Genomic DNA, 21,375 nt, shown 5'->3' with positions numbered 1-21,375 from the left:
TAATATTGCCCTCTATAACCTTAAATCTGCACTCTTCTGTTCTGCAGCCTTGGTGTTTCTAAAGTATGGTTTCAAATTTATTTTCTTTAGCTTATTTAACATTGTGTAGCCTTCTGTAGGTCCCTTTGAAACACCCATTTTCAAGGATGAAGATACCTAGTTTATTTATTTTTGTTCACCGTAACTTTTCCCTTATCACGTGAGATCAGTCTTATTCCTCTCTTCTGCATTGCCTCTCGGACCTAGGTAACCCCCCCCACCCCCATCTCGTAGTACAAACTGAAGTGTATGCAGTATTCCAGGTTTGGCTTGATCAGAACATTGGACAGCTTGAGTATGGTTTCTTGGAATCTAAACTCAACTAATTTGGCAATATAACCCAGTATCCTATTTTGCCTTGTTTATTGTTGCTTCACAATATTTGGACATGGTGAGCGACAAATCAACTAACACCCCTAGGTCGCTTTCACCTTCCTTCACTTTCCCTCTTGGCAGTTCTACTCCACACATGGGGCGTAGATAATAACAACAGTCTGTGTATTGATATAGCGCCTTCAATATTGTCTCTAAGCGCTTCACAGGGAATTGCTGTCAAGTTTAGTGATTGTGTATTTGTGGGCAAAAGCATCAGCCAATGTACACATAGAGACTCAAACTCCCTTTTCTTAGTTAATACTGTCACATAATCTTCCAACATCTTTAACAGGCAGTCCTCAGTCTATCAACTCCTCAGACCTAATATATTACCGAATACTGCATTGGAGTGTCAGCTTGGACTGTGCATTCATAGTCCTAATGCAGTACTTGAACTCGCAGACTTCTAACCTAAAAGCGAGAGCCCTACCAATTGAGCCAGACTAACACTAAGGCTAGAGCTAAATAATAAGTAAGAATTGACAAGGGTCATTTTCTTTGGCCTTGCTATAAAGAGAAGTGAGTGGACACAAAGCCGTGATGCAAAGCTGGTGAAGAATCTTTTTGGGAGTTCATATGCTTCCCCACAGTGGAGACTGATTTGTTTTCACGCCGCAGTGGATCATTTTTATTTCTTTTCCTCCCAGTCTCCGTCAAGTGTTTGCTTCAAAATTTACACAGAAGTACCAAAGATTTTTTTTCTAATATACATATCATTCCTCTTCACGCTTGTCCGATCAATGCTGCTGGTCATGAGCAAAGTCTACATTAGTTCTAGAAGTGTCTCAACCACTGCCAAGTAAAATGTTTGCTTTGCAGGAGATTCACTATTTCTGTCCTCCCATCAGGGAAGTTGACTGGCTATTTTTCCCCACCAAAGACACAAAGAGAAGAGGTAGTTCTTTTCAGAAAGATACTTTCAGCAACTCAATATCACCTTGTCTTGAGTTTGCGAAGCTAATATATTCACAGGTAATCTTTTGTTTGTAAGTGTGTTAGCTTAAATAAACAGCACTAACACCTTTCCTTCTATTTTGCAAGCAACTAATCGACAGACAATTTCTATAATGTAACCTTAGTGTTAAGTATGCTGAACGCCACTTCAGCATTCAGCATCAAATCACATTTTGAAAGCAGTTTTTCTTGAAAAAAAATTCTCTGTATCACCTCGTGGAATTTTTTCTTCTTCCCCCCATCCCCCATCCCTGCCACTGCATGCACCACAGGCAATTTCTACCACTGGGTAAAGGACCAAACAGTGGCAACTTCAAATCATTCCTTTATTAAAGAATCCAGAAATATATCACAGGAACTCATTCCTGCAAGATTTACTTTTGGAGCAGAGTTCCAGTGTGTCGGCATGCATTCCATACTTCCAATTACTGAAAGGTATTCCCACTTGGATTTTTTAATTAAAACATGACAACCCTCACAGTGTTTTCAACCCTCTCAGTGACTCATTCAACCAATAGAGTTTGGGCATGGAAACCCTATCCAGCTTACAGAGAGTGAAAATTGCCACATTCTCAGAAACGGATTATTGATTGTTAAAGTTCCCAACAGTTTATAATTGATATATTGGTCCTTATTCAAATAGCTCAAGAGCAGTTCTTGCATCCAAAGAACTGTTAAAGAATTTCTTGTTTTGCTTCTCTCTCCAAATGGAAGTAGGAACTGGGGCTGAGGTTAAATGTAGCACCTTCAGTAAACTTTGAGTCCTGGAGCTCAGTGGTTAGAGCACTCGCTTTGCAAGCGAGAGACCTGAGTTCAATTCCAGGCAGAGGGCGAAACCTTGGGCAAGTTTCCTTACTCCACACGCCTAATAATAATCCCTCCAAAACAAAAAAAACAATAATAAATTGGTCATTTTCAATCTACGACTGTTTGTGGGACATTGCTGTGCGCAATTGGCTGCCGCGTTCGCCCACAAATATACAGTCAATTCACTTTACAGTGTGTTCTGTGAAGCGCTTTGGGACGTCCTCCCGACGTGAAAAGCGCTATATCAAATGCAAGGATAATTATTATTATTATTATGCTCTCCAGTAAGCAGAATTGGGTTCTATATGGAGCATTTTCTACATGGAGGCATTCTTTTTGTGGAGACAAACATATTTCCAAATGAAAAAATGGAGATGGAATAACTAATTCCATTTTCCAAACAGAAGCTTTTGAACAAGTTTGCATCCACCGGGGTAACCTTATCTACAGTGAAACTGACAGGAATTGAGGGTTGTGTTAATTAAGAGCAGCCTTCTGGCCGTGATGCTCAGATATAAACCTATTAAATATGCTTTTTTTAAATGACGTACAGGTGACTAGTGAGTTCATCCAAATACAAAATCCAGAGCTCAGCATCTTGTGATTCAGTTAACTACAATCTCTCACATTTTGGACAATATTTAAAACTAAAGGTTCGAGGGAATGGAAATAAACTGCAAACCCCATAGCTGATTTAGCATGCTTCCAGCAAGATGTTAGTGAGATCCCTGTTGCTAGAAAATTGCACTTGACAAATTTCTGCTTTGGGAAAACAGTGTCTTTTTTAATATTTGCTACATGCTACAATTCGGAGGTGAACCAGTAGCAAATGGTTCTGTAGAAAGATCTGGCACTTTTTTAAAAAAAACAAACACATTCTGTCAGTGATCTGCCACAGACTGAAGAGCTGGCCACTCAGAATTGCTCTTCATTAAACCCGAGCTGCCAAACACAACTACTCCCACTTCCTTTTGCACATCTGGATGGTGAAACAACAGCTTTTATTTCAGGATTTGACCAGTTGGTGGTCAAATACACCAATAATTCAGGTGCCACTTCACATTTTGTTTAAACATCTGTGTAAATGAATCTATTTTTACACAGTTGTCATTTCTCACTCTGACAGAGGTTTTACAACTTGCATTAACTTTTGACTTATAGTTAACAGAGAGTTAAAGAGTGATTAAAAGTGATTTAATGATGCCGGCAGTTAATTCCATCCTGCAATTTATCTGCAGCTCCAAAATCATGACACCAGTGAAGCCTGAAATTCCACCCAGTTTCAGTCTGTGAGACTATTTTCCCTTAATATTTAAGATCATGCAGAACTGGACAAAATTCTTGAATTCAATCTTAATCTTTTTAAGAACTTAATCTTTTTAATAACTAGCTTTCAAATTGAGGCATAATTGAAACACAACATCCTGTTGAGAATATTAGCTTTGAATTAAACATTATTTAAAAAAAAGGCAACTGCTTACCTAGTTAAAGAGTTTTAAAATTCATTTTAAATTTCCGTTCGACAAATTTCTGCTTCGGGGAAACTGTCTTTTTTTTGACATGTGCTATCTGCTACAATTCACAAAACTGAAATCAACTTTAAGCCACCCTGGTCACTTTCTGAAGACTGACATGACACAAATAAATGATAAAAAGGCATAAAATGTTTGTTACATTACTCCACAAAAGGCAAATTTACTGTCAACAAGCAAAAACAGAATCTCTATGCAAGATACTGTATACTGTAACTGTCAGTGAACAAAATGGAATGAAGTGCCAGCAAGAGGAAAAGAAACCAAATGGTACAAATGTTTTCCTAAAAGAGGCCTTCTTGCTTTCTTGTCAAATTCTATTGAAGTCCAAATATTGTAATCTTGCCATCCTCTGGTAACAAAATAGCCCCTGTGTCTGCAATCCAGAAATGAGTCTGCTATGAACTTGGAGAGTCAGCCAAACTGTCACATTTTCAGTCGAGCACAAAGTCTGCATATGTCCCACATTATGGAAAATGGAACAACTTGTTTTAATTTTGCAGCACGCACAAAAGCAAACTGAAATAAAAATCCACCTCCAATATTCATCCAGACTCTGATTATATAAGCAAGAATTTTTGCTTGTGAAAAAAACTGCTGTTTGCATACAACGAGACTCATTTTGACTTTATTTTAATGCTGTCGGTGGTTTCAATCAGAATGATATTGTCTTATCCACATTCATCACAGTTTTATTTGGTCAGCCAGGTGTCCGCCACATGCGGGAAACCCATCACCATGCTTAAGAGTATCCAAACCAAACCGAGTTCCATGCAACCAAACTAAACGTGGAAATTCAGAGATATTTGCAAATGGATCGGAGGAAGCCTCTCTACTGCAGCCTCAGTAGCTCAGATGTATAACAGAGAACTATTTTCACACAGGTCTTATATACTGCAAGCTTGCCCTGTTTTCTAACCTTGCTGCCCCTAAAGAGAGATGAGCACAAACAGAGTGCCCTTCGCACTTCTCTGTGCAGTCCTGCAGGACAGTGTCCAAGCAAAACTTGGTGTCCACCACAACCTCCAGATATTAATAAGAATCAACAACTGGGACTAATGTCCCTTGTATCTTCCAATCAATACCACATCTTGGAGCTGGACTACACATTCCAGATAAAATCCAAGATAAAGCCATATATTCTCATGGCTTTGTTTCATCATGAAGGCGTTCAATAGATTGAAAGCCTTGCAGAAGTCGATGAATGTTACATAGGGGGTTTCCCCTTAACCTGTAATCTCATACAAACATTTATGACAAATTGAACAAAATACATTATGGACAATGGCTCATTGGATAAATGCACCGTGTATGTGGTTTTGTGTAATACTGAACAGGCAATTGTTTCTGTTTTTCAAGCCAAATATACATTCAGCATTGTATCGATATACCTTAAGACCTTTGTTTTTGATCATGCCTTTGGTCACATTTCCCTCCCCCACCCTCCCTTCGCTCAGGCTCCTAGTCGGCTCTGTGAAATGCTTTGAGACGTGAAGGATTATGTGATGTGAAAATGCTATATAAATGTAAAATGATTGCTGTTGTATTTTACGTCCTAAACTCACATTTATAGGTGCACATTTGAGTAGTGAGTACATTGATCTGAGAAATAGACCAAGGAGAGACAGACCATTCAGACAGTAGCCCACACCAGTCCAATCCCACCCTGCCAAGTTCTAAGTCACTTAGTCACAAGTTCTAAAATAAGTGTTTTTGCTTTGTAACTATCCTTGAAATCCTAATTTTTTTTAATGTGTGTTGCAAATTGGATATTATTACTTGTGGTTTTCACACTATGGAACCTGTTCTGCTTTTCCTCTCCACACGTCGACAATATGAAAGTGATTATATTCTCATTAACAATAATTGCCAATGATAATCCTTGCATTTGACAGAGCACCTTTCACAATCGGAGAAAGTCTCAAAGCGCTTCACAGGATATACTGTAAAGTGCAGTGACTATGCATTTCGTAGGCAAATGTGGCAGCCAATTTGCGCACAGATGTGCAGAGTCCTCCAAAGACCCATGAAGTGAACAACCAATCTTGTAAGGGTAAGTGCAGATGGAAATACCATAGTTTACGCTTGGAAAGCACAATAAGCAAAGCCTACTGGGCCATGCCGGAGAGCCTTCTCCGCAGTTCAACTCACTAACAAACCAGGCTTTGAAATTTAAAAACGAAATGCAAGGGCTAACACTGGTCTCGTAAATCAATGTCAGCCAAAGAAAGGTCCATTCTCATTCCCACTCAGAAGACTCTAACTACTAACCACCATTTAGTCAACCATTCTACTTCCTTTTATTCTATCCTGCAGTCTTCTTTATTCTGTTTTACTGTTGATTGCATTCTATAGAGGGATCTGAATGGATGGGAGGGGAATGTCACACAGTAATTCAAATCAGCTTGTGTTGTAAACCGCAAGGGTATTCAAGTTGTTTGTTAAGTCACTTGAATCCTGAGACTGATTTACTGCCTGCAATCTTGTACCACCACCACTATTAACAACAACAATAACTTGAATGTTTATACACCCTACATTGCATCTCTGAGTGCTATCATTTGTATTAAATGTGTTTTGCTCCATTTGCTAGTGCCATCGATTTTTTTCTACCATTGATGCTGACGTACGAAACACGGTCACTGCACTTTGCAGTAAATCATGTGACGTGCTTTGAGACATCCACCAAAGTGAAAGGTGCTATATCAAATTCAGGGATTATTAATATTATTAGGCAATATTGCAAAATAACACTAGGCCACACAGAGTAGAAAGTGATGTTTAGAGGGAACATGGCAATCAAATCCTTTTCTAGTTTATTATATTCAGTTAGGAATTAAGTAGAACAAGTGTTTGACTGAATAAAAAAAGTTAAACAGAATTGTTAATATTCTATTCAATTCCATAGTCTGTCCATTCTATTTTATTAGACAATTCTTTCCCCACCATCCCTCCCCCATTATTTTTCTTTTCCTGAAGGTCATGTGTCATGCTGGCAACCGAGCAGCACTTTGGAACCTCAGGTATTGGCAAATTAGTTGCCTACAGAGTTGTGGGGGGATCTGAGATGGAATCACAGCCAAGGCACAATCCTGTCCAAGAACAAACTAATAGAGACACACACGCAAGCCTACCGATATACACACAGACACATGCACAGATGCACGCTCAGACACAGACAAAGACATACACACATGCACGCATGTACACACACAACAGCAACAACAAATTACACATGCATTGCGCCTTTCACGTTAGGAAGACGTCCCACGGTCCTGGGCACACATACTCACACGTAGAAACTTGCATTCACAGACACACAAACAAATCTGGCCTACAAAATCTGGATTATAATTCACAGACACAGAGACACACACGCCAGGGATTGAACCTGGAGCCTTCCTAATCTATTTGGCTGAGTACCACACCAAGCCATCCACCAGGAGAGCTCATATCTTATTCATTGTTTCAGTCTATTCAACTCAATCCCATTCTACACTAAAATACAATGCTAAATTACATTTGTAAAGCGCCTTTCACATTGGGAGGACGTCCCAAGGTGCTGAACAGTCAGGGATTAGGACCTGAGCGGGGGAGGGGGGTTGGGAGCAGGGAGGGCAGAAAGGGTAGGAGGGTGGCTGAAAGCATGGTCGAAGAGGAGAGTCTTGACACGTGCCTTGTAGGAGACAAGGGGGGAGCGAAGAGAATGTGGGATGGAGTTTCAGAGGGTGGGGCAGCAAGGCTGAAGGCCCATGGTGGGGTGAGCTGGGCAGGAGATATGGACTAGGGCAGAGCCTGCTGAGCGGAGAGAGGGGATAGGTTGATAAGGGGTTAGCAGGTCAAAGAGGTAGGAGGGGCAAGGCTATTGAGAGCCTTGAAGGTGAGGATGAGAATTTAGAACTCGATCTAGAACGGATGTGGGAGAGAAAGGAGAAAGCCAGTTTATTCCATACAATGCTAGTCTGCTTTGTCCAATGCAGAAGAAGCTGCCGACTACTGTTCCAACCATAAATTCCTACAAACGGTAGCTGTTACATTAAGGTTATACTAAGTCTAAAGAACTGCCCTTCCCCCGTTTGCTGCTGCAGACCATCATTATAATGAAGCATCTGTGTACAGACCAGTGTTAGAGCAACCACTAAGCTGTATGAGTGGGCTAGTCCACAGCCAGAGGAAGTAACAGTTAGCAGCACCAGAGGCAACATAAGCCCATTGCTTACCTTGCTCTTTCTAGAAGCAGGAAGAAAATTTGCCTTTGGGCACAGTACTTGGTGCCTCTGGAGATAGCGCCATTGCTGCCTCATTTACATGACACCATTGCAATATAAACGTGGTCTGAGTCCCAATTCCACCTCATAGAAAGTGGCCGTTGCCCACAAGTTTGTATCCAACAAACTGAACCTCTTACAGCTAGCAATCATCATCTGGCCTTCTGGTTGATTTTACCTTGTAATGTTCCTTCATTCCATGATCATTGGCTGCTTGCACTGTGACCGCTGTTTAATGTAGAGAAGTGAGCCAGACTATAACAACAACCTCCTATGTCCCTTTGCCAGATGGCCCTGCAGCATTTCGTCTAAAAGAGGTAGAAAGCTTATGCCCTCATTCAATATTTGACATAAACCATAAAAACCTCAGATTTACTAAGCAAAGAAAAACTCTAGGAAATGTAAATCTTGAGATTTAAACCCAGAATGACTCAGGGTTTTGTCAGTGCTCGTTTTTCACTTCTCCTAATTAAGCAAGCCATTCAATAAACCTCGACATAAGGAAACTCTCCTTCCGTTTCCTGAAAAAACAAAGTACACTGATGCCTGTGGATATATTTAGAATGGATTGCAGTGTCAATAGATACAGCTCGATAGCAAGGCATCTTGACATTTCCTAGATAGCCTAAACCAGTACATCACTGCACAGGAATGCACTGATTCACTTTTATAGGCCCTTTCAGGAAACTATTCATTGCAATGATGTCTCCTCCCTTTACTAAATACTTATTAGCCATAGGGATACTGATTAGTGTAACTTACAAAGCTGGTATGTAAATACATGACAACTGAACAAAGCCGAATATGTAGGAGAAGCAGCCTGAAGCAACAGGTCTTCTCAGCAGGACGATAAATGAGGATAGAGCTGAAGTTGGACAGCAAACTAAACACTGCAAGGAAAGCAACAATTCTTAGGACTTTACTACATCGGTGTTTTTGCCAAATCGAGCGATGATTCAATAACACAAGACTTTTGTTATGGCAATGTAAAATGGATAAAATAATCTAAAGAATTGTGGCCAGAGATGAAAAAAAATGTAGACATTCGAAATCCTTTGAAGTGCTTCAAAGACCAATTTTATGCGCGTTTGACTGATTCAAATGTTGAAGAGTTGTGTGAAATGTGAATTGACAGAGATGGAACCAGGGAGTAGGAGGCAGAAGTGGAGGGAATGAATGGCCTTGTTGCAAAGGCTAATAATTCCCTCCCCAGCAGTCTGAATCATAGCTATCGGATACATTACGTTGATTTAATAGCCTCTACAAAGTGCCTTTTTCTACTTTAAGAGCGTCCTCTCCACATTTTGCCAATCTCTCTGGGAAAGGACCTCAATGCACCAGTTGGGAAGAAATTCCACCACGGTCTAGATTTACTCTTACTTCTCAAAGTCTTACCTCTGAAGCAGTTTTTTTGTAGTTGTTAAAAGAACTTACATTAAACCAGCTTCTAAATGAAAGCTGCGTTGAAGAATTTGCTAAATTCTGGCTGGTGTGCAATGCTACGTCAATTACATAAATCTAGACCAGAGTGTAATTTCTTCCCAATTCTGCAAGGATATTTGTTCTAGTATTCCAAGGGTAAAAGGTACTTAAGGTCTGTGTTTTTTATCCTCTTTTAATTCCCTCAAAAATATTCTCTCATCACAATAACGCCTACAAGATTTCTTTTGCTGCTAGCATATTCTGAGATGAAACAAAATTGTTTTGTACAGAAATGCCAGCACACAGTATCTGGTTATTTGTGAATATATTAATAACTGAGAAAAGTACATAAAGGGTCAACTTCCACAGCACACACACACCACCACTAATGTTAAAGTGTTATCACAACAGATCTTTGGGGATAATTTTGCGTGATACCATACTGTTAATCCTGTTGTTTCCCTGAAATTAATCCTTCTCGGTCTAGTATTAGGGCCTCTATCACCTCTACTGGTTATTGTCCTTGCTAGAATTTGGAAAAGAACAGAGAAAAGATGGTTTGTTCTTCCTGGTGCTTGTTATTCAGACCGAAAATTCAGCCCAAGGGAATTTATTTAATAACATTACATTCTCCCAAACTGTGTCTCTATCTGGATTTAAAAAACAAAGTGGTTCAGGCAGACAGATCATTAAGAAGAAGCAGAAGATTGTCTCTAAACCTGAAAAGTTTAGAGAAAGTTGGTAATGAAGGGCAAAACTAGAATCAGCTGTTGATTACCCAATATGTAAAAGATATTTCCTGATCTCTGTTCTAAAATTGTCCTTCACAACTCTGAACTAAGTGCCATCTTGCTCTGCTGCCTTGACCTATCTGAAAGTACTGCTCACTTTCTATACCCTAGCAGTACAATGAGCGTCAGCCAGAGACAGAATCATAAAGTACATCAGCAAATCTTCTCCAGTGGAAAATCCAACATACAGCGCCTCCAAGAGTTGTTTTTGCACCAGGTTAATCAAGAATTCTTTGACTAAACATTTTTCATATAAGCAGTTGCATAAACTCATTCAGGAAGGAAATAGACTAGTGTCAGACTGGCTCAGTTGTTAAGCACTCTCACCTGAGTGAGAAGGTTATGGGTTCAGGTTTCAAGCTGGGAGTCTGAACCCATATCATCAAGGCTGACACTCCTGACGCTCTTGTCAGCAAGTTATTGTCAGCAAGTTGTGAGTTCAATCCCACATTGGGAATTTGAGCTCATAGTCTAGGCCTGAAATCCAGTTCAGTGCATTGTTGAAGGTGTCCTTTGAATGAGACATTAAATTGGTATCTGTGGGGCATTGCTGTGCATAAATTGTATGCCACATTCACCTAGAAAACACAAAGTCACTTCACTTTACAGTAAAATCCTGTAAAGCTCTCGGGAGACTTCACGACAATGTGATAAGAATTGATTATCAAATATAAGGATTATTATTATTCATTCTCCGTAATGTCTGCCATTCCTTCAGTAGTGATAAGGACAGATATTTTAAATTAGAAAACTCACTCCAAATCATGAATTAATCATCCTGTCTGCTTCACATATCAAATAAACCACCACCATGCCCACTTCCCTAGAATCAATTTGATAATAATGAGGGGATTGTAGTAATGACATGGAGAGACGTTTGTATGTGAAATAAGGATTAGGATTAGGCATGCACTGTGTTCACATCACAAACTTTCAAGAGGCCCCATTTATTCTTAGTTAAAAAAAATCCTTTCAAATTCCTAATTTATAGCTAACGATAAAGCGATGACCTATGTGTATCTAGGCCCCAAATTATAGTGCGTTCAACAATTAACTCTTTCCTTCGTTGAGAGATTTCCAAACTTAAACTCACTGGAGTAGAAAAATAATTCACATTATTTCTGTATGTTACATTTTACTCATAAAGCAGCCTCATGGTGAGGCATGTTGATGCACCACAAATTGTGCAAATACCAACACCTGTAACTTGGGACAAAGGAACAACAGAAAGCCTAGGAATCTGATACATCATTTTATTGCATTTTGTTTTGGTCAGCCAGGTGTCTGACATATGCGGAAACCCATTATCATGCTTAAGAGTATCCAAACCAAACCTGACAGTTCTATGTATCACATGGAAATTCCAAAGATATTTATTGGAATGGAATGTGCACTGTCTCCTTGGAGAGACGCATCCTGCTTAGCTAATTCCGGAGAGTATTAGGGTGCAGGTTGCCAAGAACCATGCCCTGGGGACCCCAGAGTGTGCGTTAGGACACTGCTGAAGTCTAACTAGCTAAAACTGTAGAGCTTAGCATTGAAAGCACTATCTGGCAAGCCTTCCCTCCCTGCAGCTGCTTCCCGTGTTTTCTATGTAATTTTATTACGTAGAAACAGAGAACTTTGCAGCAGCAAAGTAAGCAATCTATTTGGTCGCATTTACATGCATTTTACCCCATCTCCCCTTAAATTATTCCTCTTAAATATTTATCTAGTTCCCTCTTGAAAACTAATATGGATCCTGCCTTGACTATTACATTAGACAGGGCATTCCGCATTTAAACAAATATATGTGTGTAAAACAATCCTCCTGATGTTCTCTTTTGCTAATTACTTTAAATTGATGCCCTCTAATCACTAATTTATTAATTCAATATGAATAATTTCTCCCTATCAATACTATCAAATCCCCTCATAATTTTAAAGATTTCAAGCAGGGCTGCTGTCAATATTCTCCATTCTAATGAAAAGAGAATAACTTCTTCTAGTCTCTGCTCACAGGTTAAAACACTCATCCCTAGTCTCAGGAGTGAAACTGTGGAGTCCTGTAGCTCAGTGGTTAGAGCACTCGTCTGTCAAGCGAGAGAACTGGGTTCGATTCCCGGCAGGGCAAAACCCTGGGCAAGTTTCCTTGCTCCAAACGCCTGATAATAATCGCTCAAGAAAACAAACACAATAATAAATTGGTCACTTCAATCTATGACTGCTTGTGGGACACTGCTGTGCACAAATGTCTGCCGTGTTTCACCCACAAAATGTACGGTCAATTCACTTTACAGTATATTCTGTGAAGCACTTTGAGACGTCTGGAAGACGTGAAAAGCACTATATCAAATGCAAGGATTATTATTTTTTATTTTATTAAACTGGGTTTTCAAGAGATTGCCTTTTTCCAGAACACTCTGAAAATATTTGAAGTTGGATTTTGTGTTTGTATTGGTGCTCACTCCTGCTATAAGTCTACGAAGTACTAAGACAAGATCTACATCTGCACCACAGTGTGGTAAGGATGAGCAAGCAGGTCAGGCTACACTCAGCCTCCTAAAGGCCAAGTCTTTAATGTGGTTTCTTTGAGCCACTTATACACTCTGCTATTATCATTTCACTTGCTGCAGTCTGCATCCGCTATGCACAGCTGCAATAGAGACGCCATCTGCCGTCTTCCTCAGGCCAGGAAATTCACTGGGAATGATGCCAAAGGAGTTACGATATTTTCCATTTTTTGGGAGGGTGGAAGAAGGCCAAAGACTGAGAACTACAACGCTATTGTATTGAAACATTTTCTTTGCATTGCTTTCTTCTGATAATATGAAACTATTGTTGCAAAGAAGCAAAAATAAGTGAGATGTCTAACTTTGAAAACCAAACCATGGAAAACATGAAAGAAACCACATCAAAGGACTTGCCCCTCTTTCAAATTAAACCTTATCACTCATGCTGAGAATGGCATTTTCTTGTCTTGTCTCTGTCACCAAATGGGTTCTTTATTTAAATACAGCGGCACCGACTGTTTGAGTTATATCACCATCAACTTTTATAAACACTGTAAAAGGGAGCAATTTTTACGAATTCTAGGGGTTGATAAATGTAATATAGGGGAGCAAATCATACATCAGTTTAACATTAATAGTTCAAACTTTTCCTGGCATTTTGTGATACTTACATATTCTGGAAAAGAAAGAGATGAACTGAAGCCTTTCAGTTTCAGAGAAATAATGGTTGTAAGATAAATCATTCAGAGAGAGTTGTATGTATGCTGTGCTTATGTCATTATTCAGCTTTGTTATAATATTCCAAGAATAAAACATATAAATCCAATCTGAGAGTCTTGACCTAATTGCCTCAAAAATATTACATAACCCACATCATCGTAATAAAGTCTGCTTACTTGTACATTGAGTTCAACAAAGTAAAACCAACAAAAAAATGACACTGTGAAGTTTTTCTATTGACGTGCAAGTAATCCTTTTTTTCAAAACTGAGAAACTGAGGTGAAGGAGCCAAGACCCACATGGTTGGGCACCATCCCATTATGTAATTATATTTAGTGATTGTGTAGATAGGTGTCAGTAAAGTCATGGATTCACGTGTCCTGTCTCTTTCAGCATTGAGTAAAGAACTTATTCAGCAATGATTCTAAAGAACTTCCACTGCATTTGTCTTACAGGTGAAGGTTTTCCATTTACAAGGTAAATCGGAGGTGAAGACAATGGGTTTCTACATTTATTTAGCTTTGCTGTTCCCATTTGTCTTAATTTTGAGATGGCATGACCACAGAAATGCCACTCGCAGGCAAGCCAGCATTAACAGCTTAACCAAGTACTTCGGGCAAATATCAATACATGTTACCAGAAAAAAATGAGGGCAAAAGGAATCAATCAGATCAGACTGCAACAATAAAGTTAATTCACAAATAATACATGCATTAAATATTTGATACTATGCTTTAGGTCCTAGTCTTTGGTACTCTTTTCTCCCTGATACTCATAACAATTGTTGAGCATTTTGAGGCATTCATTCAACATGAAAGATGCTATGTAAGTCAAATCATTGTTAAGGTACCTGGTAATTTTTAGAAGTGGCATATTCTTTTTTTTGATGAGGTTTAGTGCCACAGCAACGCTATGTGAACTGCAGGGAACAGCAATGTGCTGGTAAGTAGTGCATTACATTTGATCTTGCATGCCCAATAACACCGACATTGAGTTTATGCCGCTAAAGCAGCAGATTAATTAATAGAAACAAGATGCAAGACATTGCAATAGGGTTCGAGTTCTATCGAGTTCTATCGCACCCGAAGAAGGTCTAGAATGTGTCTGTTCCCAGATTTCCAGATCATCACTTTATCTCAGTAAATTGACTCGGTCACAGTCTTTCAATTACTCTTCTTAGTTACTGTACTCATTGAATATGCCTGAAGAAAAGGCAATGGAAATGTTTTACCTCTTTCGCACTGTGGGCCAGTAAATCCATACACGCAGGCACAACGATTAGGCCCAATGCACCGGCCACCATTCTGGCACCCATTTTCACAGACAGCTGCAACACAAAGAGAAATGTCAATGCTTCACTGTGACAAGTAGTCAGGTCTGTAATACAATAATATTAATAATCCTTACATTTGATATAGCGCCTTATCACTTCATCAAGACATCTCAAAGCGCTTCATAGAATATACTGTAAAGTGGATTGACTTATTATTTTGTGGGCGGAACAGCAGTTTCTAAACAGCGAAGGGATGTAGAAAAGTAGACTGAGGGAAGCACTTGGCATAGTGACAGAATATTCCAGAAAATGCCTCTGTGAGCTCCACAGATGTCCACCTGCATCTAATTTTGTTGAAAGTGCTCCACTGAATCTACTACACTGAAGTTTGTTTCCTTAGAATGGGTTTTATTGCAGAACCACACGGTGCAATGTGTAACGACTATGGAGAATGAAATGGTTCTCTTCTGCAAAATACTAAGATAATAGGAAAATGAAGTCAACTGAGGACAATATAAAATCTCAGGATGGGCCCTTCAAGGGGAGCGTACTGTACATTTCCCAGTTTTTAAGTTCTGAATCTCTGGATACCTGACAGAAGGAAACTATGGAGTGAAAATTACAATCCATGTGATATTTATCATATCAAATCAACTGAAGCGAGTACAGCTCCCACTACCTCTTCACCTCCCCCCACCCCACCCATTCTCAGTTAGAAGGCAGAGTCGCTGGGTTGCAGTATTTGGGCTGTCGGCTCACAGATTGTGGCCTTTGATTATCAGTCAGCAGAACACCGACTTTTGGAGCTTCCTAGTTGCTCGGAAGTGGATGTCCTGTGAAAGGCCGCAGCTAATGGCCACAAGCTGAAGCCTGGTAGTTCAATACCATGGACCAGGCTTCTCCAACTTCTCCACTGAAACCCAGCTTCTCTGCCTTCTCATTCAGAATGTCCTCTGGGGGCAAGGGGGGAGGCTATCTTCAGCTCATTTAGGAGCAGAGGATGTGCTATAGAAGCACTAATAACAAATAAGATGACGCAAGGAGAAAAGTGAGAAGGGCTCTTTATTTTAGACATAAAAGAAAACGCTTTGTCCCATTAGTGATGAAATCATCAGTGACCTATGAAAATTACGCTCACAAACAGAATAATCTGAGTGCCCACCATTCCCACATTCAGCCATCCACTATTACACAACAACTGGGCTCAGTATTTCTTTGGGGTAGGGAAGGGGAACATCAGCTAAGACCTCGTTCCTCACTGCTATCCAATGCCTTATTTCAGAAGTATATGTGCATGGACACTGTGACAGAATCAGACTTAGCTAAGGCATAAACTGGGGCCTAAATTAATAATAGCTATTGTGACTCAAAATTTCTCATGGTTTTAGTCTTCAGACCATTGTCCTAAAACATAAGATCAGGCAGAAAATGCACTTAATAGAGCATGCTAATAAGGAACATTGCAGGACATATTTTGGAAAACACGGTTTACTCAATATTTTTTCCACAATCACTGTTCTAAATAGGTTTAATGATGAAAATACTGAAATGAAATCCTTAACTTATCCAAACAACTTGCATTCATACAATGCCCTTCATATAGGATATCTCAGAGTGCTTTATAGAGACCCCAGGACCATAGGGATACACATGGTTTTTCAGGCATCTTGTATGGACAGATAGAGAGGGGTCGAGACAAAGACGTTGAGGAAGGCAGCATGGTCTGGTGACTGAAGGCTCTGCGGTTATGGGCGGGGGGCGAATAGATGTATGGAGAACACACCAAAAGTCTGCATTTCCTGCTCAGAGGAGCTGTGCAGGAGAGGTGAGGCTGTAGAAGGTCACAGATATAAGGAAGGGTAAGATTATGCAGGGTTTTGTAAATGAGAATGAGGATCTTGAAATCGATCTGCTAGTAGACAGGGAGACAGACGAGGACACAGATGATGGCTAGCAAAATTTGGTGCAGTAAAGTCTACTCACGCTGTCCACAGTGTGTTCCAATATATCCTTTCTGGCACTGACACTGGTCCTCTGCGCAGCTCCCTCCATTCATGCACCTGATGTTACACTGTTGAACTGTAAAAGGCAGTCATTTACCACAAGCTAGTCATATGCACAGCAGTAAGTGTGACAGTTGTAGCCATAAACATAAGACAAGATAAGGGACGTCCTCCCGACGTGAAAGGCGCAATACAAATGTAATCTTGTTGTTGTTGATAACAGAGAGAGAGAAAAAGCAATTATGTTTGGTTTAATAAAAAGCGTCATCGTGGGGCAGCTCTTATCTCTTAAAATGTGACCCAGATAACAGTGCAGCCCCAAGATAACACAGTTGGGGATCCATCAAGTGAATTATCTTCATTATCATCAGGGCTTGCCAGACTCACTGCTAATGTAACGGATCCCTTTCGTTCGGTCAGCGGGGTGTCTGACACATGCAGAAACCCATCAACATCCATAAAGAGTTTCCAAACCAGACTGAGAGTTCCATGTAGGTATGACACCTGCACATGAAAATGTCCCCTTGTCTGGAATGGAATCGCACTCTCTCCCTGCAGGGACACAGCCTGCTTACCCACTTCAAGAGGGCTGTTAGGGGCAGGGTTGGCAAGAGCCAAAGCTTGGGGATCCCAGAGTGTGTGTTGGGACGACAAGCAAGGAGTTCAACCAGCTAAAACTGCATAGCTTGTCATGGAGAGCATTGTCTGGCAAGCTTCTCCCTGCTTGACCATCCATGACCACCCGACCTGTTGTTGTTGGCTTGCAGGGGTTAACAACAATATCAATTTGGATAGCACCCTTTACGCGGGGCAGTGTGTCGGAGCAAGGAGCCAAGTGGAGCCTGGGTAGCCTGCACACCCTACCAGGAAGCTGGCAAGCTCACCTCCATGATAATATATCATGTTAATCATGTTATATCTGAACCCATGGTATACTGAAGTGTGTTACCACGAGGCTGGACAGTACTAATTGTATAATTCAATATAATCCTGTTATTACAGAAGGTATAGAATGGTACATTTTCAAATTCACAAACCTTTAGCTTCATTAATGGGATAAAGAAAACTTGGCATCTTGTTGGACCCTCAACTGTCCTTTCTCCCCCACATCCATGCCATAAACCCGCTCTGACATCCACTGTCTCACTCCTCAGTCCGCCAAAACCCTCATTCACACGTTCATCACAACTACGCCAACTCCTTGCTTGTCGTCCTTCGCAACTCTTCCCTCTACAAGCTGCAGGTCATCCAGAACTCTGCAGCTCGTGTCTTCACCGGCACCAGGCTCTGTGACCCCATGAACCCCACTATCTCCCGGCTCCACCGGCTCCCCATTCCTCAGAGTTCAATATCCTCTTCCTTGCCTTCAAAGCCCTCCACGGCCTTGCTCCTTCCTACTTCTGTGACCTGCTAACCCCATATCAACCTGTCCGCTCCCTCCACTCAGCAGGCTCCGACCTGCTCCACGTCCCACACCCGGCCCTCCCCACCTTCAGCCTCTCCATCCCCACACTTTGGAACTCCATCCCACATTCCTTTCACTTTGCTCCCTCCCTTGCCTCCTTCAAGGCACATCTCAATACCCTCCTCTTCAACCATGCTTTCGGCACTCTCCACCCTCCCTTAACCCAACCCCCTCCCCCGCTCCAGTCCAAATCCCTGACTGTCCAGTGCCTTTGGACATCCTCCTGACATGAAAGGCACTATACAAATGTAATTTTGTATTATATAAAGCATTTCCTGTTATTGCAAAAAAAAGCCTTTTCCCCATGACAGTACTACACACAGCAACAAGTATTCCCAGCTGATAAAAAAAAGAGTTGACATGTTCTGCAAACTTACTGGATTTAGTTCCACAAGTTGGTGAGATATGTCCATTGGAGCAAGTGCACATGTTGGGACGTGAACAGAATCCATCGCCACAGATATTGCGGCAAATAGCTGCAGGCAAGAAACAGGGTTGTCCATTATCAACATAATATGAAATAGATTTCATTTAATTTCAGTGAGAAGAGTTATTAGGTCTGATCAGGTCATTAAACTCTACCATGCCCCATTAATAGAAGTGCTTAGAATTAGAGACTCCTAGAAATGATAGCATAGGAGGTTGCCATTCTGCCGTAAGAGATAATGCCATGGAACATTTCATTATCTGTCAACCTCGGTGTCAACCTCGGTTTAGCATCACATTCAAATAATGGCATTTCCAAGAATACAGTACAAAAGAGTCTGGGGAAAAGGCAGAAGAATAGGACTAAATCAATAGCTCTTTCAAAGACCCAACACAGGCATGGTGGCCAAATTACCTCCTTTGGTGCTATACATTTCTATGTTTCTAGTTCCTCAATCAAGTATCAGTTTGGATTCTGAGATGAATACTCACTGATGTGGGGCTTGAACTCACAAGCTTCTGGTGTAAAGGCAAGAAGGCTCCAGCTGAGCTAAGCTTATACCGTTTAACAAATAGTCATCATTCAGATTTGTTGAATGGCACATTGTTATTCCCTTCCACCTGGATTGGATGTTATTAAAGTAAAAACTGAAATATTCACAGGAAATTAAAAGAAAAAAAACAGAAAATGTGGACTCTCCGAACACAGAACAGAAATAATGAAAAGGCCTCTGACTTCGAGCTGAACTCTGCACCTCAAACCAACACCTTCCACTGCCCTGGTGGGATTTTTTCATTTCCTCTCTCCCTCGCTCAGTGACCTTGATGATAATTTAGCACCAATTCTACGGTTTTCTCTACGGACCTAGGCAAACTCTGAGCTGGAATGAGAATTTTCAAACTTGCTTCAGACCCTCAAACATCAGAGAGAGACAAGCAGCTTATATTTCATCTGCCTCAACTGCATGTGCAATAAGCAGCACATAATATATTGGCCCAGTGCCCTCTTTCCCCACTGATTGGTGTTTATATCAGTTCTATTTATTATAATAATATTTCCTTTACAGTGTTTTTTAAACATAGTATCCGTTTTTTTCCAAATGTAAACACAAAAGGTCATACAGTGAAGTCTAAATTTGTCGAAAATAACTTCCTTCAGATACGACATTAAAATTGAGGTCCTGTCTGCCTGTTTCTCACGTGAGCTACAAAGAACCTCTTGTACCTTTTTGAAAAGATGAGTGAATTTCTCCCAGTGGAGTGGTCAATAATCCTGCAGATTAACTGAGCGGACACCTCATTCTGGGTTCATTGCAAAACCTTGGGTGATCCAAATAGCTCTGATAACTGTGAAGCGCTCTTCAACAAGATTCAAAACTTAACATCTAATCTTGGCATTGTGCTTTCTACTACAACATTTCTATTTTACTCAATATTGCTGTACAGATGGAAATGAAGCGGTTTTGCTTCCACTGGTATAAACACAGATTGACTTAAAACTGATTCCAAATAATGCTTTCTAGCCAGCTGAGTCTTTGTCATTGAGGTTTATTCAACCTGATGAAATCATTGAAGGTCGAGGTCAAAAATTTTTTCAACCACTGACATTTGGGTGCCGAAATATATGTGAGTTATCTCATCAGTAGCAAAAGTAACAGCCAGCTACATGTAAGGATTGATACAAACAGAAAATAATAATAACCATCTTTACAGTTTATTTAGCATGTTTCACATCGGGAGGACATCTCACAGCGCTTCACAGGATTTACTGTAAAGTGGAGTGACTGTGTGTTTTGTGGGCCAGAAAAAAGTGGGTATACTTAACAGGAATTTAACTTATTGAGGTCTGATGTTTTCTACAGTTTACAATGGAAATTCATTCTGGAACCAGTAGAAACACATGTTATATAGAGAAGCTTGTAATAAGAGAACTTGTATTAACGAGGACGCATTGTATTTCTCCTTTAATATTTATTAAGCTCACAATAATAAGGTTGGACTTTAACACCAGTCTAGTGAGAAATGCTCATGGGGTTTGCACTTCCACTGAACAGCATTCCATCTCCTCGATTAACATAGTTTTGCTAATGAGATTCACAATCTGATGTCTCAGCACCCCTGTCTTCAGATTTCAGTCTGGGTTCCAGTCATTGGTCCTTCCTTTGATTCTGATTGACTTTGGTAATGAAAGAGAAAATTTGCTTGTGGCTGCTAGAGCTACAAACAATTTTCCGCCTCCAGCAAAACTGAAATTCAAGCCCTGCGGTGAAAATAATGGCTCAAAAAAAATGAAATCCCTGTGCCAGAAAAGATAATATACGGCGTATTTCCCATAACACTTTTACGTTTCTTACGTCCAGATGTTTTCTCTCATACAGCTAACAGCATACAATATTTTATATAAAGCATTACCACATGCCTGAATATCATATCACATCACATAATATCAGATCCTACCACACAACCTTAAGACCAGATACAGTAATTATGAGCAATAGCACTTACGGACAATGCATTGGTTTCCACCAGGTAATGTTTTCCATCCCGGGCAGCAGTATGAATGAAATCGAGATCCACAGACATTCGGCCTGTAATACACAGATTTCAAATCATAACTATTCAGCAATGATAATACTATAACAAGAGTAGGTTAAAAGAAGACATTTCTCACATATTAAGTCAAACAAAGGGTCATTGCCCAGCACAGTACTTGTTCAGCTCAGACCTCTTATCTGTTCGAGCTTTGGCTTGCAGGGTTGAAGACATGTCTACACATCTTATTGATAAGCCAGCAATCCTTGGATCTCT

General features: G+C 40.4%; 1 protein-coding gene and 1 non-coding gene across 2 annotated transcripts in view; one reads left to right on the top strand and one right to left on the bottom strand.

Moving 5' to 3' along the window:
* LOC103178047 (fibrillin-2) overlaps positions 1 to 21,375 on the bottom strand; it is a 186,374-nt gene that overhangs the window by 162,943 nt on the left and 2,056 nt on the right. The window contains 4 exon segments of the mRNA XM_007892531.2: positions 14,632 to 14,727; positions 16,657 to 16,752; positions 18,519 to 18,617; positions 21,073 to 21,155. Of these exon segments, the coding sequence (XP_007890722.2) occupies positions 14,632 to 14,727; positions 16,657 to 16,752; positions 18,519 to 18,617; positions 21,073 to 21,155 (374 nt within the window).
* trnad-guc lies at positions 12,230 to 12,301 on the top strand. The gene has a single exon. It is a non-coding gene; the product is annotated as a tRNA-Asp (tRNA).

The sequence above is a fragment of the Callorhinchus milii genome, unplaced genomic scaffold (genome assembly GCF_018977255.1).
Source record: "Callorhinchus milii isolate IMCB2004 unplaced genomic scaffold, IMCB_Cmil_1.0 Scaffold32, whole genome shotgun sequence".
In the NCBI taxonomy this organism is placed as follows: domain Eukaryota; kingdom Metazoa; phylum Chordata; class Chondrichthyes; order Chimaeriformes; family Callorhinchidae; genus Callorhinchus; species Callorhinchus milii.
Note: the sequence above shows the minus strand (reverse complement) of the source record. Positions and strands in the feature narration are given on the sequence as shown.